This window comes from Sciurus carolinensis, chromosome X (assembly GCF_902686445.1).
Source record: "Sciurus carolinensis chromosome X, mSciCar1.2, whole genome shotgun sequence".
Classification (NCBI taxonomy): Eukaryota; Metazoa; Chordata; class Mammalia; order Rodentia; family Sciuridae; genus Sciurus; species Sciurus carolinensis.
Window position 1 is genome coordinate 16,704,341 of NC_062232.1, and position 26,880 is coordinate 16,731,220.

General features: G+C 38.2%; 1 protein-coding gene across 4 annotated transcripts in view; it reads left to right on the plus strand.

Annotated features, from left to right (window-relative positions):
• Nucleotides 1–26,880, plus strand: part of Apoo (apolipoprotein O) — a 63,161-nt gene that overhangs the window by 35,687 nt on the left and 594 nt on the right. For 3 of the 4 annotated variants that reach the window (XM_047536684.1, XM_047536682.1, XM_047536687.1), the window contains 3 exons: nt 5,768–5,859; nt 9,137–9,217; nt 23,064–23,129. In XM_047536684.1, the coding sequence (XP_047392640.1) occupies nt 5,768–5,859; nt 9,137–9,217; nt 23,064–23,099 (209 nt within the window). In that variant the 3' untranslated portion in view covers nt 23,100–23,129. The remainder of the gene's footprint in view (nt 1–5,767; nt 5,860–9,136; nt 9,218–23,063; nt 23,130–26,880) is intronic. The other variant, XM_047536683.1, reaches the window with a different exon arrangement.

Here is a 26,880-nt window from a genome sequence, read left to right on the forward strand (position 1 = left end):
TGATGAGGTTAATTTTTTGTGAACTTCTTGAAGTTTCACTGACTCCAGAATGAATGCTTATAGTATAAAATTCAGTTGCAAAAATTCTTAATAGAGAAATTCCTATGAAGAACCTTGTAATCTGACCCCCCTAAAACAGAACCATAGTTTGATACCATTTCACCTGTTTTAGAACTCTTTCTTCTTGATGCAGCAAGTGTTATTTTAGAATCTGGAAGGCAATGCAACACTGGTGCTACTTGCAGTTCTGTGGAATCAACCGTGTCATGGTCTCCATGCCTCTCATCTTATACTGAGCAATGAGAATTAAATTTCCATTTCTTTTTTAGTAATCAAATTGCAAACCAACACTTTTTCTCATATTTCTTTCCCCTCCTTTCTTGCAGAGCTGTTCAGAAAAGGATTCCATTGTCATTTAGATAGTGCTTGGGATTGATAGTCCCAAGGCCAGGGTATTGGAATGTGGCTATGACTGGAATGTGGGATCCAGTGAGATAAGCTTCCACCTTCCTCTCTGTTGTTTGAGCATGTAGAGGAGTCTTGCAAGCCCACAGAAAGCTTTCTGTGATGTGGGTAACTTCCTGTCCTATCAAGTGTTTGTCCCTCATCCATGAGGGTGACCATCCTAAAGAGGGTTGGAGACTACATTCTCCTGGGCAGAACAGCAGCATGACAGCACCTGCTACTGTGGGTCCTATTCCTTTGTGTTTGTTTGCTTATTTGTTCCTAGCTTTCTTTTTCCCTACCTGGGAGGGCCTGGTAGTATTAAAATAATTTGAAACTTGAACTCTTTTTAAAAAAATGTCATTTCATTATTATTGTCATCATCATCAAATATCAGGGAAAAGTGTGTGTGTGTAAGAAACAGAGCGAGAGAAAAATTCTCCAAAATGCCAGAGAAAAATCTTATTGCTTTCATTGACTCTACTTGGATCACGTGCCCATCCCTAACCCAGACTTGAGGGAAAGTTATACACTATACAGTGTGCATACAGATTGATTTAGGCTGATAAACAAAGTCCATCCTTAGAATACAATACAGTCAACTAAGAACCACAGAGACTGTAAAAAGAGGAGGGGCTGGTTTCCAGCAAGAAATTAAGGTACAGTTATCAGAAAGAAAGGCAATGGATGCTAGACTAGGAAAATAAAAGATGGGCAACCCAACAGGCTTTATAGGCTTTATAAGATAGTCTGACCAGAACTGTGATCAAGAGAAGCATGAAAACCCATCTAAGGAGGTTCTGACCCAGACTAGGAAGAATTTCTTTCTTTTTTTTCCTTCCTTTCTTTTCTCAGAAACGGGTCTCACCTGATCCTTCTGCCTCAGCCTCCTGAGTAGAAAAATTGATTTATTTTCATCAGTGGCCTAGGTACCTTAGTCCAAAAGGGTAGAACTTTTAAAAACAAATTACAATAAAATATACATAGCGTAAAATCTATTATTTAACCTTTCCCCCCAAGCCTTTCTCCCCTGTCCCGCCCCCCATTCTTACTGCAGTTCCAGGAATCAATCCCAGGGCCTTGTGCTTGGGAAGTGCTGTACTACTGAGTTATGCCCCCAGCCCTTCATTTCACCCATTTTTAAGTGGCATCTCATTGCTGGACTGGGGATACAGCTTAGTGGTGGAGCATTTGCTTAGCATGTTCAAAGTCCTGGATTTAATCCCCAGTACTTAAAACAAAAACCCCACATTGTTATGAAACTATCACCACCATTGATCTCCAGAACTTTTTCATCTTCCTAAAGGGAAATACCATACCCTTTAAACAATAACTCCGGGTTCAGGGTCATAGCTCGGGTTAGAGTGCTTGGGTTCGATCCTCAGTACCACATAAAAAAATAAGTAAATAAAATTAAGGTATTATGTCCATCTACAACTAAAACAAATTAAAAACAAAACAGCAACCAATAACTCCTCATTCCTCCTGTCCCCTAACTCTGATCACTACCATTCTACTTTCTGTCTCTAAAAAAAAAAAAAAAGTCCACATGCATACATTCATGCACATACAAGGTGATAGTAAATCTTTTCTCATGGCCATTGGATTAGAAGGGCCTGAGGTGAACACCATCAGAGGGGTTCACTGAGCAAGATAAATGGGATGATAGACACATTTATGAGTGACCAGTGTGGTTTGTAGTCCCTTCCAGGGAGATGGTCCACTATGCTAACAGCAGCAGGATGGGCTGAGAAGTCCCTCCTGGTAGGGTTCCTTGAGCACACCTACTAAGTAGTATGCCTTAGTTAATGAGGATGCCCATGACTATAGTGGTGACAGAATGCTCCCAGAGAGGTAGCTGTGCCTTCTGGGGGCTCTTCCCCCGACTGACAGCCAGTGAGTGATTGCCCTCTGGCAATGCTGACAGACACTGCCTATACCACTAGGTTTTTGGGAGGTGTGAGCATGAAGATGGGCATGGTGGCATGCAATCATACCTCCTTCCTGAGGTATGTGTGAACCTTCCAGCTCATTGTGTAGACTAGCAGGGACTAGAAGCCCCAGAGCTGCCACTTATCAGCTTTCCCTGGAGAAGTGAAAAATGGGTGACAGTTTTTCTGCTCTTCAGCTAGTCCCCACCTGCTTGAGCATAAAGCTTCAAGTGGACAGGGGAGATCCTAGGAGTAACAGATTTGCCTGTTCCAGGATAATTATATCCTTTTAACCCAGGCAGTAAGACTGGGAGAGAAACATTAATTTATTAATAATCTAATTGATAATATTTGCATTCTCAATAGCCCCAGTTTCATCTTTGCATATTTTTCTGTTTAAAGTCAAAACCAGGGGTTTGGAGTATAGCTCAATGGTAGAGTGCTTGCCTAGCATGCCTGAGGCCCTGGGTTGAAACCCTTGCACCACAAAAATAATTTTTTAAGAAAAATAAAATATAAAACTAACAAACAGCACTTGCATTGTTAGAATTGTATATTATTAACACACATTTCCCTAGCATCTATCTGGATCTTGTGTCAAAAACACAACAGCCTCTCAGTGTAGATTATTTCTTTTTAAATTTATTTTATTAGTTGTAGATGGACAAAATACCTTTATCTTGTTTGCTTATTTTTATGTGGTGCTAAGGATCAAACCTGGTGCCTTATACTTGCTAGGCAAGCACTCTACCACTGAGCTACAATCCCAGCCCTCAGTGGAGAGTGTTTCTAATGTCAAGTCCACCTGCATTCTCCTGTTTCACCCTCTGTCAATTTTGTTTTTTTTACCTCATTCTCAGGTTTCTCCAAACTTGGCATCCTGCTCTCTGTTCTATCAGTTCCTCTTCTCCCCACAGCTCTGCATCCTCTGGAACCTGACCTGAGACTTCAACACAGCTGTTGTCTTGGGACTTTCTTCATGCTCTCTTGGGCTTGAGCCCCCTTTTCTTATCTTCTGGGTTATCTTCTCCTTGGCTTATTTTGCCATGTTGTTGAACTATATGCTTAAGTTTCTTTTAAAAAGAGTCTCTTTAAAAGTATGTTGGAGGGCTGGGGAGATAGCTCAGTTGGTAGAGTGCTTGCCTGTCAAGCACAAGGTCCTGGGTTCAATTCCCAGCACCGCAAAAAAAAAAAAAAGTATGTTGGAGACAATTTTCCAAGACCTTGCACGTCTGCCCTCATACCAAGTGATAGTTTAGATAGTGATATCATTTGTTTTCCACCAAAACTTTGAAAGCTGGTTCTTGTAGCATCTGGCATGTAGATGGGAGAGTTGATAGCCAGTCCAGATGCTTCTGAAGTTATTTTTTTTTTCCCTCCTGGAACCTTTAAGGATCTTTTCTTAATCTTTAGCGTTCTGAATTTCTGTGGTGCTGTGACTATACAGATGTTTTCTTTCCTTGGTGACATTGGATGACTCCCAGCCTTCAGCTAAAGGATGATATCTATATGGTACTTGGAAAATTTGCTGAACTTGTATTAATTAGCAGTTGGGTTGTTTAAAATATCTCTTATATTTTCTTGATTGTTTTGTTTCATTCCTTTTAGATTTTTTTTTTTTTTACTTTGGTCATTTCCTTGAATTCATTCCCTGAATGTTTTTCATAGAATTCTTTTTTCTTTTATTATGGTTGCTTCTTGAATTTTTTGATGATACTTAATAACAGGTCTAGCTTTGTTTTGAAGTTCTGTTTCCCATGGTGTTTTTTCCCTTGTTTGTCTTAGGTTCTAGGCTTTCCTCCAACCACTGGTAATCCTTGGTTGTCAGGTCAGGTTTCAGAATGGGGCGATTGAAATGCTAGTAAGAATGCTTTGTGTATAGATGGGACTTGCTGACAGACTCTTCTGCCTCAGGGTGAGCTGGACCAAGGAGCAGTTTGAGAAGGGCTTTACTCTCAGGCACTAACACATGTGCGCACACGCACACGCGAGCGCGCGCGCGCGCACACACGAGCGCGCGCGCGCGCACACACACACACACACACACACACACACACACACACAGAGCTATCTTGGTTCTCAACAGAAAACCCCTGGCATTTCTTTAGTGCTACTCTGTCCCTTTTATAAATTTGGTCTGACCTGAATTCCTGGCTATGGGCAGTTTTGCACTGGGATAGCATAGGGAAAGGAAGGGGTTAGATGGTCCATGCACAGGGCTTACACTTATCCCCCTATCTCAGTTCCTGGGTGTCACCTCCTTTCCCTGCAGTACATGCCATTTCTGCCTGGGACAGTTCTGCTCCCTCCTTAGCTACAACCCTTCTTCAGGACTTCAAGGCTACTTTTCTTCACTCTTCAGTTTCTGAAAATTGGTTAACACCTTGTTTTTTTTTGCGGTGCTGGGGATGGAACCCAGGCTTTGCCCATGCTAGGCGAATGCTGTACCATGAATGTCGTACCCAGCCCTGGCTGATTCTTATCTGACAGTGGCCTCTCTGCACATTTTTTCTTCATTGTGGATTTATTAATTTGTATTTTATTCTTTAACTGTTGTTTTAATGAAGTCTCAGGAAGAAGAGGAAGGGAACAGTTGTTTTTAGTATTTAAATAGGAAGCCAGTTTGCTGTTAAAAAAAACATAAACCCTAGAAACCAGAATCCTGATTTGTTTGTTTTCAAAACAGTCTTTTTTCTGCTTCCTTAGAAATGATGGTTTTCTTGAAAACATTTGCTGAGTGGTATAAGCCAATGACAAAGGACTACATATTATGATTCCATTTATATGAAATATTCAGAGTATGCAAATCCATAGAAATAGAAAGTAGATTACTGGCGGCCTAGGGCTGGGGGGAAAGGGGAATTGGGAAGTGACTGCCAATGGGTATTGGTAGGTTTCTCTCTCCTCCCCTCACCCATTCCCCTTCTTCCCCCCTCCTCCCCTCTCCCTTTTTCTCCCTTTCTCTCCCTCTCTCTCCTCTTCCTTTTTTCCTTTCCTTCTTTCTTTGCCTTCCATTTTACCCCCCTCCTTTTCCTTTCTCCTTCTTTACCTACTTTCTGGAACCCAGGGTCTTCCATATGTTCAGCACATGCTGTACCACCCCCAGCCCAAAGGTATGAGTTTCTTTTCAGGATAATAAAATTGTTTTTGGTGATGATTATGCAACTCTGTGAACATACTAAAAGCCATTAAATTTTGAACTTTAAATGGGTGAATTGTGAGAATTATATCCCAAGAAAACTGTGGAAAAGGGGTATAAGTACTGTTATTAAATGCATTCTCTCAACTTAAGGCCAAAGCAATCTTATCCAGTATTATATGTATAAGGTAAATTGCAATGATAAGACGAATAATGAATCATCTGATGGTATGTACAACCTTTTGTTTATTAGGTTCAAAAATAAAGAAGCTTGTGTATCCACCTGGTTTCATGGGATTAGCTGCCTCTATCTATTACCCACAACAAGCCATTGCATTTGCCCAGGTGAGATAGACCTAGTAAGCTAGGATGTCCTTCATTCTTGCCTGTGTGTGATGTATGGGTTTGCTGCTTAATTTTATTTTGTAGATTTTATAACACCAGACTAAAATTTGTTTGCACATATAGATGAACTGCAACAAATTGAAATGTTTTTCTCCACTGTGTACTTCAGCACTGATCCTCCGTTATAATGCCAGTATTCAGATCATGCTAATTTAAACACTAAGCCAAGAAAATGTAAGACAATATTTTCTTATGCTTACACAGAAGTCTAAAGACCCATTCTAAAATCTATAATTATGGGTCACTCAGTTCAGATGTGTCTGGTCATAACCTCTCCTCACTAGACTTGCAGACACAGACTGTACTTTAGCCTCCATATCTCCCTGGTGCTAGCCTCGATTTTTCTCACTGGGGACTTCAGGGCATGTGGTACCTTCTGCTGTTATTCCTTTCTCACCCTTCACACTTCAGCTTGATTGTATCTTGGCAAGGAGGTAGATCACAGTGGCAGACAACATGGGTAAAGCTAGGTCAACTGTTCTCTAAGGGTGGTTCCTGGACCAGCACCATCAGCATCCCCTGGGAATTTGTTAGAGATGCAGATTCTCAGGCCCCACCACAGATCAACTGAATCAGACACTCTGAGAATGGTGGCCAGCCTTAGGGGGTATTGTCTGGAGAATGGAATTCTAAACATAGGAGTCCCTGGGAAAACTGGTGAAAGCAAAGCAGGCTGTTGGATTTTAGGTCCTGAACAGCTTATGGAGATAGAGACCCAGTTGCCAGAACTGCCATATTACAAAGAGACTGAGTCCCAGAAGGGGACAGCAGCGTAGTCACCAAAATCAGGCTCTGAGCTGGAAAGGTTTGATAATGAACTCCCTGGATTCTGCATGAAGAATTGAGATCCAAATTCTTGGGTGGGGTGGTATAGTTGTAGGTGGGATTTCAGTGGCCCTGGCTGTGAGAAATTGATGGCTTTGGTGGCAAGGGTCAGTAGGATCTTCCCATCATAGGTATGATATTGTTTATAACATTCTGGAGGCAGATAGGTAATGTTCTTGTCCCTGCTCCAGCCCCAACTCAGGAACAGTGAATGACTTCTGCTTGCCCTAGATTTAAAAAAATGATTAAATGTCATCTCAGTCTATTACGGTGTAAATTGTAAATGGCTGGGTTGGGGAAAGGGACTGGGCTGCTTGTTGAGAAGCAGATATAGCTGCCCCCAGAGTGGGGGTCTTTTTTTGTTTTATTATGTCACAGCATGTTGCAAAACATCTTTTGTATTCACAACCAAGATAGTAGGATGCAAATCTGAGTTGGATTCTTATTTTTAAAGTCAGAGGGAAGGAATTTTGTCTTTTATTTTGTACCTAGAATGAGCCTGAAGAAAACAATTAACTTTATTTTCACAAGTTATAAAACATTATGGATCTGTTTGGAATGATGAAAATGTTCTAGAAATGGAGAATGGTTTTGGTTGTACAAATTGCACATAAACTTACTACCAGTGAATTATACACATAAAAATGGCTACAGTGGTAAACTTTGTGTTATGAATATATTTGGTCACTTTTAAATTTTGTATTTCCTTTTTTAAAAAATTGTGTTATGTATATATTTTGTGTATTTTTTGTGTGTGTGCCTGGTACTAGGGGTTGAACCCAGGGGTGCTCTATCACTGAGCCACATCCCCAGCCCTTTTTATTTTTTATTTTGAGACAAGGTCTTGCTATGTTGCTAAGGTTCATCTTAAACTTGCAGTTCTTCTGCCTCAGCCTCCCTAGTTGCTGGGATTACAGGTGTGTGCCACCATGCCCAGCACTGCATATATTACCACAATAAAATCAAACCAAGTGAACATCAGTGATCGAAAGCAATTTTCTGATATTGTTTCAATGTCATTTAGTTCTTATTTCACAGTTCATTTTCTTTTTAATGAAGACTCTGATCTTGGACACTTAATTGTTTATATTATATTTTCTGTTCAGTAGCATTTAGCCGTGTATTATAAGAAGATTCTCAGATTGATGGAGAATGTTATTTTCTTCTCAGAAATGTAAAATACCAGGAATAGCACTACCATAAGTGTAGTAAATGTTCAGTATATCTTCCAGTGGGTCCAAGAATCATATCATATATTTTAAAACTAGTAGGAGCAACTGGAAGAATATGATTTATAAGGAATCAGCATATTGCAAACACCACTGAATTTACTAGCATTTGACTTTAGATGATTCACTTGGCCTCTGAGACCTTGCAGTCTTGTGTCCTGGTGTTATACAAGATAGAGATCATTCATGTGAAAGTACTTTGTAAATCAAGCACTATTATACAAATATTAATTACAGAAATTAGGAAGAAGATAACGTTTTCAGAAATTTGAAGTATTATGGTAGAGAAGAGCAATCGGCATTCATTGTCATAAGTAGGACCAATGAATGCAAATTACTAGAAGCATGTTTTTGAAAGCTTAGTATTTAAAAAATGTTTCCAGCAATCAAGCCAGCTAGCCAAAGGTGAACAAGTACATTTTAAGGTCATGAACTCCCTGAGCCTGGTGGGGCTTGCCTCTGATATTGGAGGAAAATTCTGGATTTTATTGCTTCCAAAATCCCTATACAAATCCAAAGACTTTACATTCAGGGGGACTGGGAAAACTAGGGTCATCTTCATTGGATTCATTTATTGTTCCTCTAAGCCCCTAAAATTAGTGATTGACTTTCAACTTAGCCAGTATAACTTGGTTGGTTATAATGTATCAGGCAGTGTGCTAGATGGGATTCGTAGACACTTTTCTGCATGTGATTTTCAGGAATTTTCAATATTAACAATGGTTTCTTAAAATTTTTTCTTTGAAATTTCAAAAGTTTAGGATATATACTTTTGTGGGCTGGAGTTGTTGACTCAGTGGTAGAGTACTTACCTAACATGCATGAGGGCCTGGGTTCCAGTCCCAGCACCACAAAAAGATATATACCTGTAATTTATAGCAAATTATTTTAAAAGATAACTTATACAACCAAACTATTTTTCTTCCTATTCTATCATTCTTTTTGTTTTTATTTTTTCCTCTTATTTCTTTGTTTTTTCATTCTTGCTCTCTTTTTACTTGCTTGTGGTTATTCTGTTTTAATGTGTATGTCCTAAGACTTCCTGTAGTGGTCATGTGCTTACATGCAGTTCTTCCTGGGAACAGGAAAAAAGAAAACAGGAAATTCTCTTCCTCACCAGTCATGTATGGAATAGCAACAGATCTTTTCCATTTCATTTCAAGGTCACTGGGGAGAAGTTATATGACTGGGGTTTACGAGGATACATAGTCATAGAAGATTTGTGGAAGGAGAACTTTCAGAAGGTGAGAAACATCATTTTCATTATCTTTCTTTTGGTTTAAATATGTGGTTTCTCTAGGGTTTTATAAAATACCTGATAACCCTGTTGTTTTACTTGGTTTTCTGTTTGTTTTTAGTTGTGTCTTCAGCTCAGATTTTTTAGCGGAGGAGCAATAAAACTTCTGAGCATTTAGTTATTATCAGTAAGACCAAATCAATGGTGACCATAAAATGCATTCCACTGCAGTCTTAGACCCTAATTTCCACTCTATTCTATTTATTGTTGCTCAAAGTGTAGCACATTATCCAAAAGTCTTATCAAAACTGGATTCAGAGCCAGGCATGGTGGTACACACCTGTAATCCCAGCTACTCAGGAGGCTGAGACAGGAGGATCTTGAGTTTGAGGCCTGCCTGGGTAATTTAAAGCGACCCTGTCTTAAAATAAAATTTTAAAAGGCTAGGGATGTAGCCAAGTTATAGAACCCTTGCCTAGCATGTGAGAGGCCCTTATTTCAATCCATAGTACTGAAAAAAGAAAGAAAGAAAGAAAGAAAGAAAGAAAGAAAGAAAGAAAGAAAGAAAGAAAGAAAGAAAGAAAGAAAGAAAGAAAGAAAGAAACTGGATTCAAAGGGAATATACTGTGTTCTCAAGAAAAAGACATAATTGAAATCCCCTCTTTTGTACTTATCATAAACTCTGTTCTTTCCTTTGCCAGTACTATATCTTTTCATCCTCCAGTTGAGGGCATGAGCCATGATGTGTTGGGGACTAGCCACCAGCTACAGGCCACATTCTCTGTGCCATCTGGTAGATGAACAGCAAAAGGAAGGGTTGTTAATCATAAGAACATGTTACCTTTCATCTCTTGTAACTGGTACATAGCTGATTGAATGTGGCCTGTGTTTTTGCTAGTATGTTCTCCCTTTCTCCTATTAAGGAAGAATGAGAACACAACAAGGTATCGTGTCTCCTATAAGCATTCAGAAGCACAGTCAGCCAGCTAAGGGAGAATTGGGGTTCTTTTTTTTTTTTTTTTTTTTGTGGTACTGGGGATGGAACCCAGGTCTTTGTGCTGGCTAGGCAAGTGCTCTACCAATAAGCTACCTCACCATCTTTTTAAAAATTTTTATTTTGATACAGAGTCTTGCTAAGTTGCCCATGACAGCCTCAAATTTATAGTTTTCCTGCCTCGGCCTCCCAAGTAGCTGGGATTATAGGCCTGCACCACCACACCCAGCGGAATTAGGGTTCTTATATTAACATATCTTCTGCATCATAGAATGAAGAAAATTCATTTAGACTCCAATCATTTCAAATGAAAATACTCTTAAAAATATATGGGACTAGGAGTATAGCTCAGTGATAGAGCACTTGCCTAGCATGAGGCCCTAAGTTTGATCCCCAGCACTAAAGAAAGAAAAGAAAAAAAAATATATATGTGCATATAAATGGCATGGGAATGTAGCTCAGTGATAAACATGTGCAAAGATTGGTTCCCTAGCATAACTGTCTCAAAGTTAAAATTCAGAATTTCGAACTAGAATGTACAGGTAACATTATAGAACAAATTATAGAATAGGCGCAGTGGCACACACCTATAATCCTAGCTATTTGAGAGTCTGTGGCAAGGGGATCACAAGTTCAACGCCAACCTGGGCAATTTATTGAGACCCTGTCTCAAAGTGAAAAAAAATAAGGACTGGAGATATAGCTCAGAGGCAGAACACTCCTGAGTTCACACACATATACAAATAAAAGTAAATTACAAACACTCATGTATACATAATCTTTCAGTGAAATATTATTTTCTTTTGTTAGCAGGGATTGAACCCAGAGGTGCTTAACCACTGAGCTATATCCCCAGCCCTTTTATTTTGAGACAGGGTCTCATTAAGTTGCCTAGAGCCTTGCTAAGTTGCTGAGGCTCACCTTGAACTTGCCATCCTCCTGCCTCAGCCTCCAGAGTTGGTGGGATTATAGGTGTACATCACCATGCCCAGCACAGTGAAATCTTAAGATTAATTTTTACATTGGTGGTTTCTAAAGGAATGAGTCCCTCTTGAGCCTTTTTAAGCTAGCTCTCTAGGAGGCAGTTCTATATTAGTATCAAGTGTCCCCTGGCAAACCCTTTTAAAAAATAAATAGTTTTATTTTCATTTCTCTGACATTTTCTTTGGATGCTTTCTTTCCTGTTTAAAAAAATTCCTTAACAAGTCCAACCAGATTTTATATGGGAAAGGAAATAAAATTTCAGGAAAACTATCCACAGCCCTAGAAAGAAATGTGGAAAGTGAGACTAAATAAGCTTCAACTCCTAGTGCTTGCTGTGGTGTGACCACAGACTATGACACACCAAGGCCTGAGGGGATCCCCCCTGAGCCTCTGAGCCTTACTGGTACCTGCAGTTGTGCACACACAGCACATCGAGGCTAAAGTGGGGGCCTCTTGCAAGCAGCTTACTCTGACTGCTGGGAGAATTCAGCCGGTGCTGGCAGGATTGTGGTTGGAACACAAATTAAACAGGCCAGCATTATGTGGTGATTAAAGCTACTCGGATTTCTATGCAAGTCTTCTGGGAGTGTGGTGGTAAAGATTTCTAATTAGCTCAAGTTTGGTGTACATTTTTTTTTCTCTCCAGTCTGTTCTACCTTTGCCCTCTTCAGAGTCTATGAGAACTTAAAATATCCTACTCATTTACCCTGCAGGCATAATTTTCCCGATAGCTGTTTGTTCTCAATTGAAGGCAATAAAATCAATGTTGAGTCTCTTGTTAAACATTTACAAGTTTGAAATGAAAAATATCAGAAGGCCCTATTAACTCAATAATTGATATATATAGATTTCAGAAATTATTTGGTAAGGAAGTGCCCTTGGGTTTTGGTGACATACCCCCACCCCCAGTGCCTTGTTGGGTTTCATAGATTTCTTGACTTTTTTGTTTTGTTTTTTAATGAGAACAAAGATTCAAATTCCCCTGGCATGGGAATATTTGGGGGCCCTGTAGCAGAGTACGTTTTCATCATAGAATATCAAGTATATTATTTGATATATATATATATATATATATATATCAAATAATGTACAATCTAGTAAAAGAAAGTGTACAACCAAAATATGAGGCAAAACATGGTAAAGTGCCAGAAGAAAGGCTCTCTGAAGGGAATTGGGGACACTTCATGAAGGGGAACTTTTGTTTGTTTCCTGGCTTATTAGGAAATTGGTTTTCAAGTCAAGTTTAGTTAGTCTCAGTGAAGTGTCTTCTGATTTATAATTGTTTATACTCATGATGCAACAGACATACATCCTTTGGGTTATATGCAAAGAAGTTTGTGGACGTTATGTTTAAAATGGGACCCTAAAATTTTAAATATTATGAATGATGTTTCAGTTCTTAATTGTATTTTTTCCCATGTGATTACAGTTACCTTCAAGTACCCAAAAACAAGTCTGGCATTTTGCTGCTCAGCCTCATCCCTTCTAACTGATTTTAAATGTTCAACCTGTCTTCTATCAGTAGTTTTGCTGAGAATGTCTTTCAGTCTTTCATTGTCATTGGTCACTTAAGGAGATTTCATTTGCTTCAGCTAAAATGACCTCTGTTCAAACTGCGAAGCAAAGATAGGGGTGTCCAGGAATATTGTCATTATGGTCTAGGGGTCTTTAAATTTTTCTATAAAAGAATATGTAACATGTATACAGGTTAAAATTAAACAATGTAATGACCACCCATACATCAACCATCTATCTACCTTTGAAAATAGGAAATTGCCAATACCTTTCCAATCTTCCATGGGGCCCCTCTGTCTCTCCAGAGGCAACCAATGTCTGGAATTTTGTGGTTTTCTTTCCCTTATTTCTCTTTAAACTTTTCTTTTAGTTTAACCACATGTATGTATATTCTAAAACACAATGTTTGGGCTTGCCTGTCTTTTGCTTTTATAATATAAACATACCAAATATGTGTTTGTGCATGCATGTGTGTGTGTATAGTTCATCTCAATGTATTCTACATGTATTATTTTGCAACTTGTTCTATTCCCTTAACATTACAGGCTATATATGGCAGTAATTTGTTCATTTTCACTACTGTAACTTAGATGGGGTACTGTACACACATAGGGTATTTATGGGAAAATACCCCATGTTGATGGCTAGTTGGGTGACTTTCAGCATAATACTTTTACAACATATAGCTGTGAGCATTTCTGTACCTACTTCATGATTTGTGAGTTTTTCTAGTCCATTATTCCTGATTGCTCTTCATAGAAGTGCCCATCTTTTTTTTCTACATAATGCCAAACGGTTGTTTCCATTTTTGCCAGTCTAGTGACTTTAAAATTGTTTTTCATTGTGGGTATGTGTGTGTGCACATATGGTAGTACTTTATTCCCCAATTTTTATTTTGAAAAAGTTCAAAACTATAAATCAGTTTTAGGACTAGTACAATGAATATACTGCTCATTTAGATTCACAAATTAGCATTTGTTATATTTGCATAGTGCTGTCATACACATATGTATGTATTCTTTTTTTGAACCATTTGAAAGTTAGTTGTAGATATCATTGTAATTTCTACCCATGTCTAATTCAGCTTGTACTTCCAAACAGCGTAGAGTCCATTTATAATCACAATACCATTATCATTCTCAAGAAAGTTAACATTTTGTTATTGATATATAAATATTATCTAATATTCAAATTTCAACTCATATTCAAATTTCCCTTGTTGCCCTGTTACCATCTAGGGGTTTTGTTCTGCAAAGAATTGAAGAACAGAACATAGAGATAGCAAGCAATAGCAACAGACTTCTCTGAAGAGAAGGGATCCCGGAACTGGGAGTCCATAAGAGAAGTTTTGGATTGTTCTTTTTATGATCTCTGGAATTCCTCCTTTTCTTATCTTCTCTCCTGTCCAACCTCTTCTCTCTATTGTTCATTTAGTTTATCTATTGGATCCCCCACTTAGGTACAGGAGTGTGGAAATGTCTGTCTGATTGGGTCCCCTCCTTGTGTCCATAAACACTTTTCATCAACCAGGAAGTTGAACTCTTTGGAGGACTTTCTCCAAGTTTCTTTGATCTAGACCTTCTCCTAACTTCCTCATTCATCATCTTGCCCTGGCTGCTTACATCTCCCTCAGCCCCAATAATGGACTTTCCTAAACATAAATTTTTGATAATTAAGTACATTATTAAAAGGCAAACACCCTTGTAAACCGTAGTCTAAGGCCAAAAAATTAAAAAGGAACTTTGCCAGCCCTGCACAATCCCTCCATGTATCCCATTCCAGGAAGACCTCTCTCTTCCTCCAAAACTTTATTGTTCTCTTTTTATTGTAATAACTTTGTCTTTCTTTAGAACTTTCTTACATAAGTACCCATCCCTGTCACTTTAGTGTTGCCCATTGTGTTTTTCTTCTCTGCCTTTTAATTAACTTCTTTTCTTTTGAGGTCTTAATCTAAAGGTTTTCCTTCTTTTCTTTTATTTTTCTTACAATTTATCTGTTAAAAGAACCTGGTGGCCTGGTGCAGTGACTCATGCCTATAATCCCAGTGACTTGGGAGGCCGAGGCAGGAGGATCAAATGTTTGAGGCCAGCCTCAGCAATTTAGTGAGACCCTGTCTCAAAATAAAAAATAAAAAGGGCTGGGGGTATAGCTCAGTGGTAGCATGCTCCTGGGTTCCATCCCCAGAACTGCAAATAATAATTAATTAATTAATTAATTAATAACATAGCATGGTTAGCCTATAGAGTTTCTAGCAGTTTGGGTTTTGCTGATTATATACTTATGGTGCAGTTAACATGTTTTATATATTTCCTGAAAATGGGCAGCTACATCACAAGGCTGTTTGAGCTGGTTCATGTTTGATCCTTTGGCAAAGCTGTAGGCTTTTGTAGGTACATAAGTCTTGGTTTTGCTTCTCCTTTTTGGTGTCAGCAGCTATTGATAATTTAATACCAAGACCCATTGAATCACAGAGGTTGGAAAATGGTGATATTCTACTCTGTCATTTCATTTTCACATACTAGTTGTAATATTTTGTTAAGGAACCCTTTCCCTCCATCTACTATTTAGTTGCCCAGTCATAGTTGATATAGGAAAACAGGATAAGTACTTGATTTTCTTTCTCTTATAAATACCTGGTTTCAAAATAGTGAATTCCCTCTCATCCTCAGAAGGTCACCAATCAGTTTTTAAAGCATCATTATGAATTTGTAGATTTAGAAATATTTGATGGGTTTAAATGCTTTGAAATTCTTAACCTTATTAAACTTCAAATTGTCCCACTGTGCTAGTGGAAGTTGGCTCTGAGTGCTTTTGACGTGACTCAAGTGGTCTGGGATAATTTCCTCACTACCTGGCATGTCAGGATGTTCCTGATATTTCTTATTGTTTTTTAAAAAAATTTTTTAAATGTTGATAGACCTTTATTTTATTCATTTATTTTAATGTGGTATTGAGAATCAAACCCAGTGCCTCACACATGATAGGCAAGTGCTCTACCACTGAGCCACAACCCCAGCCCTCTCATTGTGGTTTTAATTTACATTTCCCTGGTTACTAATGAGATTGAATATTTTCCCACATGTTTATTAGTTTCTTCTTTTTTAATTTATTTTTTATTTTTGGTGTGGATCTGTTGTGATTCTGTGCATTTGGTGTTCTGTAAGCCTCTTGTATTTGATTTTCCATTTCATTCTTCAGGTTTGGGAAATTTTCTGATATTATTTCATTGAATAGGTTGTTCATTGCTTTGGTTTGTATCTCTGTGCCTTCTTCAATCCCAATAATTCTTAAATTTGGTCTTTTCATGATGTCCCATAGTTCTTGGAGATTCTGTTCATGATTTCTTACCATCTTCTCTGTTTGGGCAACTTTATTTTCAAGATTAAATATTTTGTCTTCATTGTCTGAGGTTCTGTCTTCCAAGTGGTCTAGTCTTTTGGTGATGCTTTCCATTGAGTTTTTTATTTGGTTTATTGTTTCCTTCATTTCAAGGATTTCCGTTTGTTTTTTTTTTTTTTGAGAATCTCTATCTCTTTGTCGAAATGATCTTTTGCTTCCTGCAGGTGCTCTTTCAGCTTGTTGGTATTATCATTCATTGCCTGCATTTGCTCTCTTATCTCATCCTTTGCTTCGCGAACCATCTTAATCATATATAATCTGAAGTCCTTTTCAGACATTTCTTCTAACATACTGTCATTGGAGTCTATTAATATAGAATCTAGATTTGTTTGGATCATTTTCTTCCCTTGTTTTTTCATGTTGTTCATGTATCTTCCCCTCTAGCAGTGCAGATCTGGGGTATTACAGATTTCCCCCTATAGGCTTATAGTGGCCCTATAGGTTTCCCAAACCCTTTCTTTAAGGGGAGATCAATATCAGCAGTGCCCAATTCAGACACTGTGCAATCCTAGACCAAATAGCCCCTATGAGGACAATAACAACATTGTCATAATAAACAGAATGAGTTCAAATATTATCTTCAGTAAAAAAACAGATTTGCAATAAGGTCTGCAGTTTCAAATGGAGGACAAAGAGGATGCAGAGGGATGTAGAATGTGGCTGTTAATGGGATAAGAAAAGAATATACAAAAGTTCTAGATAATAGAACGGGTGAGAGTGTAATCAAAAGAAATTGGCTGTTAGCATGCAAAAAAGGGAGAAAGAGACTCTGAGGGAACAGGTAGACAAAAGGAAAAGAGAGCAAGAAAAGTAAAGAAATAAAAACTTAAATTTTTTTAATAAGGAAAAAAAAGAAAATCTACAGTATAACAGTCATATAGTAATGAAACCTCCCAAAGTTCAGTAGCCTGATGCATGAGAGGTACCTGACAATGAACTTCAAGTCTCCAGCAGGCGTCTCAGGATGGGATTTGCCCCACCTAAAGATTGGAGCTATGGCTTCCAGGATTATCCAAGATGGCCGCTCTGGCTTTAAAATGTGTTGGCAAATGGGGAGCTGCAGCTCAGGGTGTGGCCGTGGTCAGCAAGAGGTCCCAGAGGCGGGATGCGGTTGGTCAGGCAGGGGTCCTGGAGGTTGGGTGTGTTTGGTGTGGTTGCGGGATCCTGGAGGCCAGTTGCAATCAGTCGGTCTGGGGTCCCGGTGATAGGGCGCAGTCAGTTGGTCTGGGGGTCCTGGCGGCAGGGAGCAGTCAGTCGATGTGAGGGCCCCAGAGGCAGGGAGTGATTGGTCAGGCTGAGGGATCCTAGAGATGGGGCTCAGTCTGTCCGGCCAGGGGTCCTACAGGGCCTGGCTGTTGTCTGAAAATGGCGGCAGCCACGTGTAATCAAACCTGCAGGTACTGTAACAGTGAGCTTCCAGGCAACAGCAGGCAGCTGGTGCTCCACTGGCGGTCGGCGATCAGTTTGCTGACTGTTGTCGGACGATCGGGAGGTGAACCTCATGCGTTGGGTGATGGATAGGTGTAAGGCAGGTACTGGACAGGCGAGAGGCAGGCAAATGGCGGATGATAGGCACCTGACAGTGAGCAATCAAGAAACAAATCTATTTTTTATTTTTTTGATTCATTATACAAAAATGGGGTATGACTTTTCATTTCTCTGGTTGTACGGTTTCTTCTTCTTGAAATGTCTGTTTATGTCTTTTGACAATTATTTTGTATGATCTTTTGTCCCTTTCTCATTGATTTATAAGGAATTCTTTATTTTTCCTAGATATTGTTATTTTTGACTGCATATTTGCAGAGATCTCCTAAATTTGGGGTTTATCCTTTCAGGTTTCTTCTGATGATAATCAAAAGTTGATCTATTGATCTCCTATGTTGCGGTTTCACTCTTGTTCTAGGAGCTTAAAATAAGTATGGATGTAATACTTGTTGATTGTCCATTGCTAATCTGAAACCTTTTCAGAATAGTCCAGCCTAAGATCTGAGTATCAGAGTTGGAGACTAGTTGTATGTGTCAGTCCTTAGTGTCACAGATGACTTTTTTGGAGTTGTAGTATAATAGCTAAACACAGTGCTGTGTCTCAGTAATGTCATATTTTAGTTTTTCACTGGGCTTTTAAAAAATGCAACAAGCTACTTTCAAAGAATTCTGGAATGACTGTTAAAGACCAACAATAACTAATTATTTAAAGGGCAGGAAAATATATACAGATACATAAACCTGTTCCCAGCATGAAAACAGAGCAGAACTTCTAAAGCTGATCTTTTAATAGTTTTATTCAGGCCCTTGCTGGCTCAGCAGGAAAATGAAAGGGAAGCAGCATCCACCACCCTGAGTAAACATGCCCTGCTTTCTCTTCCTCTATTCCAAATTCCTCAACTCTCCACACTCGGGACAGTTTAGCTAAAAGTAAGTTATGTGATCTTAAAATATTTGTCTTTGAAATAAGCCAGACATAGAAGGACAAATACTGCATAATTCCACTCATGTGAGGTATCTAAAATTGTCAAGTTCATAGAAGTAGATAATAGAATGATGTTTGCCAGGGACTTGGGGAGCAAGAAATGGGGAGTTGCTAATCAGTGGGTACAGCGTTTCAGTCAAACAAGATGAATAAGTTCTAGAGATGTGCTGTACAACACTATGTCTTTAGATGACAATCCTTTATCATACACTGAAAAGCATATTAAGGGCTGGGGGTGTAGCTCAGTGGTAGAGTGCTTGTCTAGCATGCATGAGGCCCTGCATTCAATCTCTAGCACTGCAAATGAAAAAAAAAACCTGTTCCAAGAGGGTAGATCTTATGTTAAATGTTCTTACCACTATAAATTTTTTTAAAATAAGGACAAATGGTAGGTTCTCCATAAAGCCAAATTTGTTCTGAATTTGTACCTCTCTCACATCTGAATTCTAATAAATAAAAGTTCTAGGCCATGATTTTTACATATTTTTAAAAAACATCCTTAGTAAAATAAAAAGCTATAAATCCTCATCTCCTCTTGAGTAAAGTATATGCTTTACTAGGGGGGCTGGGGTTGTGGCTCAGTGGTAGAGCACTTGCCTAGCACGTGTGAGGCACTGGGTTTGATCCTCAGCACCACATAAAAATAAATAAATAAAACAAAGGTATTGTGTCCATCTATAACTAAAAATATTTTTTTTAAAAAATCAGCTGGCAGAATGCAGCATGATCTGGTAGCTAAAAGGGTGGACTTGAGCAGAAGTACCAGACTCACACCAGGCCTCTGCCTCATCCTCGCCTTGAAACCTTGGGAAATTACTCCAGCGCTCTGAGAAATGGGGATAGTGTCTCCCAGTGTTGTTTTGAGGATTAAAGGAGCTTATCCATTTGAGGAACACATAAAAACACACTTGATAGCCATCAGCCACCATTCATGTGACACTGCACAATTTGCATCTGTCTGAGAAGATAGTCTGTTGAGAAAAAATGGAATCTTAGGGCTTATACCCCTTAGTGGAGAAGCCTTATATAATTGTTTTCACTTCCTGCTACTACTGAACAAATGACTATAAATTTTCAGCCTGAATGTAATACAAATTTATTATCTCAGCTCTGTAGGTCAGAAGTCCAATACTAAATCAAGGTGTCAGCAGAGTTGCATTCCTTTCTGGAGGCCCTAGAGGAGAATTTCCTGCTCATTTCAGTTGTTGACAGAATTTAGTTCCTTGCAGTTATAAAACCAAGGTCTGGCAGCTGAGGCTCTCCCAGCTTCTAGAGGTGTTGCTTCACACCCTCTTCTTCCATCTTCGAGGCCAGCAACAGCAGACCAAGGCTTTTTCAAGCTCTTTCTCTCTGACCCCTTCCTGTGCCTATTTCCTTAGACTCTACTAACTCTTAAGATTCAAGTGGACCCACCCAGATAATTCAAGATAATCTCCCCATTTTAAGGGCAACTGACTAGCAACCTTAATTCTAAAGCAGCTTTAATTTCCCTGTGCCTCCTAAGGCAGTGTGATCTCAGGTTCTGGAATTAGAGGACACAGACATCTTGCAGGAGCACTGTTTTCACATTCCAGTGAACTGGAATTTTGTTGGGGTCTTTAATAGGTCACTTGTCTTTACCTTTTGGATTTTCATCAAAAAAAATTAAGTGATCTACCACACAGAGTAGCTCACATTTATTGAACCTGATCCTGGGCTCTGTGCTTTTTGTTCAGTCAGAGTCTTTTATTGTCCCCATTCTATGAGTGAAGAAACTGCATTTCAGACGAATTGTTATTGATGAAAATAATTCAACTGTTGGATGAAGTACTAAAATATTTCAGTAGGCTGCTATATCTCAAAGGTTTGCCTGGCAATCCCTCTTCATATGGCAGAGTATACTAGTTCAGATTTTTTAAAAACAGGTTCGGTTTTGTTAACAGAAATTGTTATTCATTTTTATGGATGTAGTAAGAAAATAAATTTAAAAACCAAAACCAGATGTGTATTAAAATTATATGGAAAATGAATTATAAAATATTTTAAAACAATTTCTCTGTCTGAAAAATAAAAAAATGATTTCTGTCTTGTGCTAAATCACAAACTGCCTTTTGAAGTCAGAATGTTGTTTTCTGTGAGGCCATGGCAGTCTCTGCCAGGAAAGGTCTGATTCATAATAGGGTAAGTGGATGGGTCCAATACTTTTTTAGTGATATATTTGACTCTCATGTTTTATTGTTCTATAAGTGATATATTAACCAAAGAAGAACATTTTTGTAGCAACAGAGTTGTTTTCCTCAATCAGAAGAATGTTTTGTTATTGTCTGAATGTTTGTATTGTTTGAATGTTTCTTATTGTCTGAAAGATTAAAATGCTTATAAATTTAGCATATTATTTTTGGAGGTTGAGATACTGGCGAGAATAGATAGTAGAATATCTAAGACTATCCCTAGATGTATTGGCAAGCATTATGTTAATTGAGATCTAAAATGTATTTCACTGAGTAGAGAATCACATTGTATTCATGGCAGACCCAGTCATTAGCCATGGTTTTCTCCCTCACCTTCATAAGCCTCTTTTTATGTCTTGTTCTTCATGAATCACACCCCCAGACTTTAAAAATATTCATCAGACCTCCAGATTCTACCCTATTCCGTTTGTTTATTCAACAAAGATTTGAATACTATGTGCTAGGAGGCCCCAGGGATAGTATGTCCTCATGAAGCTTATAGAATAATGAGGGATTCAAACATGAAGGAAGTAATTTTACAAATCAAGAAAGGCATGGTTGTGCTGGGCATCGTGGCGCAAGCCTATAATCCCAGCAGCTCGGGAGGCTGAGGCAGGAGGATCGCAGGTTAAAAGCCAGCCTCAGCAAAAGTGAGGCACTAAGCAACTCAGGAAGGATCTGTATCTAAATACAAAATAGGGCTGGGGGTGTGGCTCAGTGGCTGAGCACCCCTGAGTTCAATCCCTGGTACAAAAAAAAAAAAAAGAAGAAGAAGAAGGGCCTGGTTGCTATAAAAGTGAATAAAAGGGTCTCAGTTGAAAAGCAGGGCATGAAGAAATCCTTGATCTAAATGTCAAATTGCATGTAGCCAGGCAAAAATTGGGATTGACCACTCTATGGTAAGGAATACATTGTACAAAAGTCATGTCCAGGAAGGAGCTTGGCAAGTTTGAGCAATAGCAAAAAGGCCTTCGGCTGTGGCATGGTGTATGTGTGTGCGTGTGCATTCACGTTTGTGCACACGTGGCAGCTGGGATGGGGAGTGGCTCTGGAGAAGGAAGAAGAGGAAGCAAAGAGGTACTGGGTCCTGTAGAGGTCTGTTCAGAGCATTAAGTAGGCCTGAGGATTGTATATTGAACCACCAAGCAGTGCATGTGGCCTGTTTTCCAGAATTCCATCAGCAAGTGAATGTGATATGTAGATTAGGTGACTATATAATTTATCATCCAAAGTAGGATACTGTTGAAAGTGAAAGGGGACACTGTTAATTATACTGCAATAATGGGTATAAAGCAATACTTATAGACCAATTCTCAACCACTCACTCGAGGAAGCCACAAAGTTGCTTAGAAACTACCCTGAAATTACAGGATCAGTTAGGTGCGTTCCCGCTTTCTCATGACCCGCCACCAGCTTCACCCATGAATACCTCTGAAAGAGGGCTACCAGGAGAACTGCTCCAAGTCCAGACCAAAGGAGCACAGCCCCATTGCATGCCCAGGGGCAGCCTAGAGATTTTCAGACTGCCAACTCATGGAAGCTTGACTATTGTCAAGCAGGTTTTATTCACATGACTTCAGAATTAAAGTGTTAAAAACATATAGGAAAGAAATTAAGGCCTTAATCATTTAGCATATGAACTTTTCCCACTAGACACTTTCCTCCACCACTTCTCATGAGATATGATATGACCTAATTATATGTTCCCGGGTGGTGGCCAGGCAGACTGGGCGCGGTCCACTTTTAAACCTCTTTGAGAGTAAGCATGTTTGGTGAATTGGCCCCTGTGGTGGATAATGCAGGGAGGGAGTATCTGTAGGATGCCCTCCCACAGGTATGAAGCCCTCTCCAGTAATGACAGTGGCATGAAGTAGTAAATCTAAATCTTTTAGGAAATAAGAAATCTTCACTGTTGACTTGATTTTTTTTTTATAGAATCAACTGTTTGGCTGAATCTGCATCATGGGGATTAGTGGAGCTTTATTTCCTGCTGTCTATGCCCAAGTCACTCTCTACAGCAGGGCCCTCAGGGAGCTCTAGTAATTCCTTCAGTTTACTGAGAAATGGGTCGCTTTGCATTGCAAGTCCAGCCTAGAATTTGGGATCTCATTGTCCTCCTTAGCTTTCTTCGACTTCCTCCAGCCCTTCAAAAAATGGCTTGATACCCCTCAAGAAAATAATAACATTTAATGTTTGTATTCAGCCAAGTACTGAAGACACTTTGAGGAGTTTCTCTATTTCTTTTCAAACTGCATTAAAGCTCTCACTTTTGTTTTACAAGCCAGGAAATGTGAAGAATTCACCTGGAAATAAGTAGAAAACTCCATGTTCTGCCCATTTTAATCAGGTAAAGAACAAGAAAATTCTGGTTATTTTTGGCACTGTCCAGGCCAACTAAAATAACTTCTCTTTAATTAATTTAATAAATTATAGCAGTTTTCACCTTGATGTGGAAAACAGAGCTTACATTTTTTTCCATCTTTAATTTTTGAGCCTAGGTGCCATGACTTAATTGTGTTTATTTCTGAGAAACACCTGGGTTTTTCTAGATAAGCTAGAACTAGACAATTAGAATTTGTCTACAAATCTATTGTCTTTCTTTCCTTCTTTCTTTCTTCTTTTTTTTTCAACTGGGAATTGAACCCAGGGATGCTTTACCACTGAGGTATATCCCCAGTCCTTCTTTCGATTTTATTTTGAAACAGTCTGGCCAAGTTGCTGAGGTCCGCCTTTAAGTTGCTGAGGCAGCCTGGTTTGGCCATCCTCCTGCCCCAACCTCTCAAGTCATTGGGATTATAGGCATGTGCCATGATACCCAGCTACAAATCCATTTCAAACAGTCAAAAAGTGCTCATATTTTTTATTTTTTTCAAACAATACTTTCTTATAATAAGCATACTTGGTATTCATCTAGTACTAATTCGGTAAACATTTGTTGAGTGCATGAGATCAAGATTATGTAGCAATATTAAGTGACATAGGAAGTTCTTTATTCTTTAATTATTATTAAGCATAATCATTTTCTTTAAAGATAGAATAACCTGAAGCTTAGAGAAGCTTAGGATATCAGATGAAGGTGGAAAATCAGTGGAATTTTTAAATTTTAATTCCCTATTTTCATTTTTTAAATCAATACTTGTCAATTGACTGCCAGTTATATTAATATAACTAGTTATATTAATGTTACTTTGTGTGTATATTAAAAATTTTATGATAGCTCTTGTGATTTCCTGATAATTAAATTATACCGAATTTGTTAACAACCTAGAAAATAGTTTAATTATGGTATATTCATAAAGAGAAATATTATTCTGTTTCAACAATATGTATTTGCATGGGAGTATGTATACAATTATTATTCAATGGAGAAAAAAATCAGTAATATGTTACATTGTTAGACCATGATACCATAAAAGAAAATTTAAGTGTGCATCTTTCAGGTAGTAGGATTATTTTTGTATTATTTACAACTTTCTATATTTTTAATATTTTCTGCAATGAGTATAAATTTCCTTTTATAATCAGAAATTGTGTGTGTGTGTGTGTGTGTGTGTGTATGTGTGTGGTTCTGGAGATTGATCCCAGGGTCTCTACCACTGAGCTATACCTCCAGACCATCTAATCAGAAAATTTCTTATAATTCGATATTATATTTATTGAAAATCATGGTTATTATTTAAAATTCATGAAAATGCTGAATTTGAGGTTTTTTCTCATTATGTTCATATTTATAGAGAGCCAGAAAGTCATATAAACTTAGAATTTGAGGGAATATCTGGCCTAATCCAAGCCTCAAGCAGAATTCCCTATAACCCTGTATGTTCCCCCTTTTATACCTCCACTGATAGGAAACACCCTTCAGGACAGCATTCTTTGGGCAGTTCTAATGTTTAGGAAGCTATTTCTTATACGAAGTGAAGTTTCCTGTGACTCCCATGCAGTGGTACTAACCCTGTTTTGGATCACAAAAAACAAATCCAGTTCCTCTTTCACATTTATACGTAGCAGGAAATTTAAGTGTGAATCTTTCAGGTAGCAGAATGATTTTTAAGTTTTTTTCTTCTTTATAACTTTCTGTAGTTTAAAAATTTTCTGCAATGAGTATGTATTTTCTTTTATAATCTAATCAGATTTTTTTTTTTCTGTACCAGGGATCAAGCCCACAGTTTTACACATGCTAGGCAAATGCTCTACCACTGAGCGCATCCCCAGCCCTACATAAATATTTTAAAAGATTTTCTTATTTTTATTCCTCTCCCAGAGGTAATTTTGATTCATAAGTTTAGTATCATTTCATATTTTTTAGTTTATATATAATAAATATATATCCATACATGCATGCTTTTGGTTTTTTGACAAAATAGAATCATAATCATAATTTTATTATCACAACTAAAGAAATTAACACTAATTCCTTAGTACCATCTATTACCCAATTAGTGTACAGATTTCCTTGATTGTCTCATTAATAATTTTGTTTTGGTAGTGGGAATTGAACCCAGGGATACTCTACCACTGAGCTACATCCCCAACCCTTTTTATATTTTCTTTTGAGACAAGGTCTTGCTAAGTTGCTGAGGCTGGCTTCAAACTTGCTCTCCTCCTTCTTCAGCTTCCCAAGTCACTGGGATTATAGGCATGTGTCACTGCACCTGACTCATTAATAACATTTCTGTAGTTAGTTTGAACCAGGATTCAAAAAAGGTCTGCCCCTTATGCTTGACTGATAGGTCTCTTAAGTCTCTTTTATTTTAGTTTTTTAAGTTGGTGATATTACCTATTAACTTTTTTAATTTGTTCTTTTTAGATATGCATGACAGCAGAATGTATTTTGACATGTTATACATACATGGAGTATATCTTTTAAGCTCTGATAGTTCTCTCTGCCTCATTAATCCTTTGCCATTTTTTTTTGTTGTTGTTGAAAACCTGCTTTTATTTGTCCTTTAGAATTTACTGTGTTCTGGCTGTGGTTGAGTACATCCATTTAGTGTCCCCCCATTGTCTCTTGGTTCTTTTCTTCTACTTCCCATAAACTAATAATTAGATTCAAAGACTTAACCAGATTAGATTCCAGTTTTTGGTAAGAGTACTTCATAGATGGTGATATTTTTAGCTATGTTGAATGAATGAATGGATGAATGACCTTACTTTTTCACTTAATATATTGTTAACATACTTTATTGTTAGTAGTTATAGATTCACCTTATTCCTTCTTTTTTTATTTTTTGTTTTCGTTTTTATTTTTTGTACTGGGGTTTGATTGCAGTGGTGCTCTACCACTGAGCCCACTTTCTAAAAAAATTAGTAGCTCTCTGCCTTTTAAATTTTGAGACAGGATCTCTCTAAGTTGCTGAGACTGGCTTTGAACTAATCCTCCTGCCTCAGCCTCCTGAATGGCTGGGATTACAGGTGTGTGCCACGGTGCCTGGTGGCCTCATTCCCTCTTTATTTATTTAATGATTTCTTAGTCTGTACTACTACTGTGGTCTGCTTAATCCTTGTTTTTTAAAAAATATACTTTTAGATGTTGATAGACCTTTATTTTATTCATTTATTTATATGCGGTGCTGAAAATCGAACCTAGTGCCTTACACATGTAAGGCAAGTGCTCTTCCATTGAGCCACAACCCCAGCCCTTAATCCTTATTAATATAGGTTGTTTCCAGTTTATAGAGTTTAACAATACAGTAAATATATTAAATTCTTAGAGAAACCAAAAACAGATTAGTAAACTGAGATAGAAAAAAATGTTAATGGTTTACATGTTTAACTTGTGAGTTTGGAGTTTTGTATTAAAAGATCAATTGAGTAGTCACTGGCCTCTAAAATATTGGTTTGAGGATGTAGTGCAGTGGTAGCATGCTTCCCTAGCATGTGTGTGGCCTTGGGTTCAATCTCCAGCATTTCAAAAAAAAAATTATAACTCTGATTGCTTCTTTGTACTCATTACATATAAGGAAAAATACAATCTGGAAAAGACTCAGTTTGGCTTTGACATGTCCTTGAAATTATGTGTTTCATTCTGGAAGAGAATGATGAGGTGATATGAGGAAAGGTATATATCTAACTGAGGATAATATTCTCTTCCTCCAACA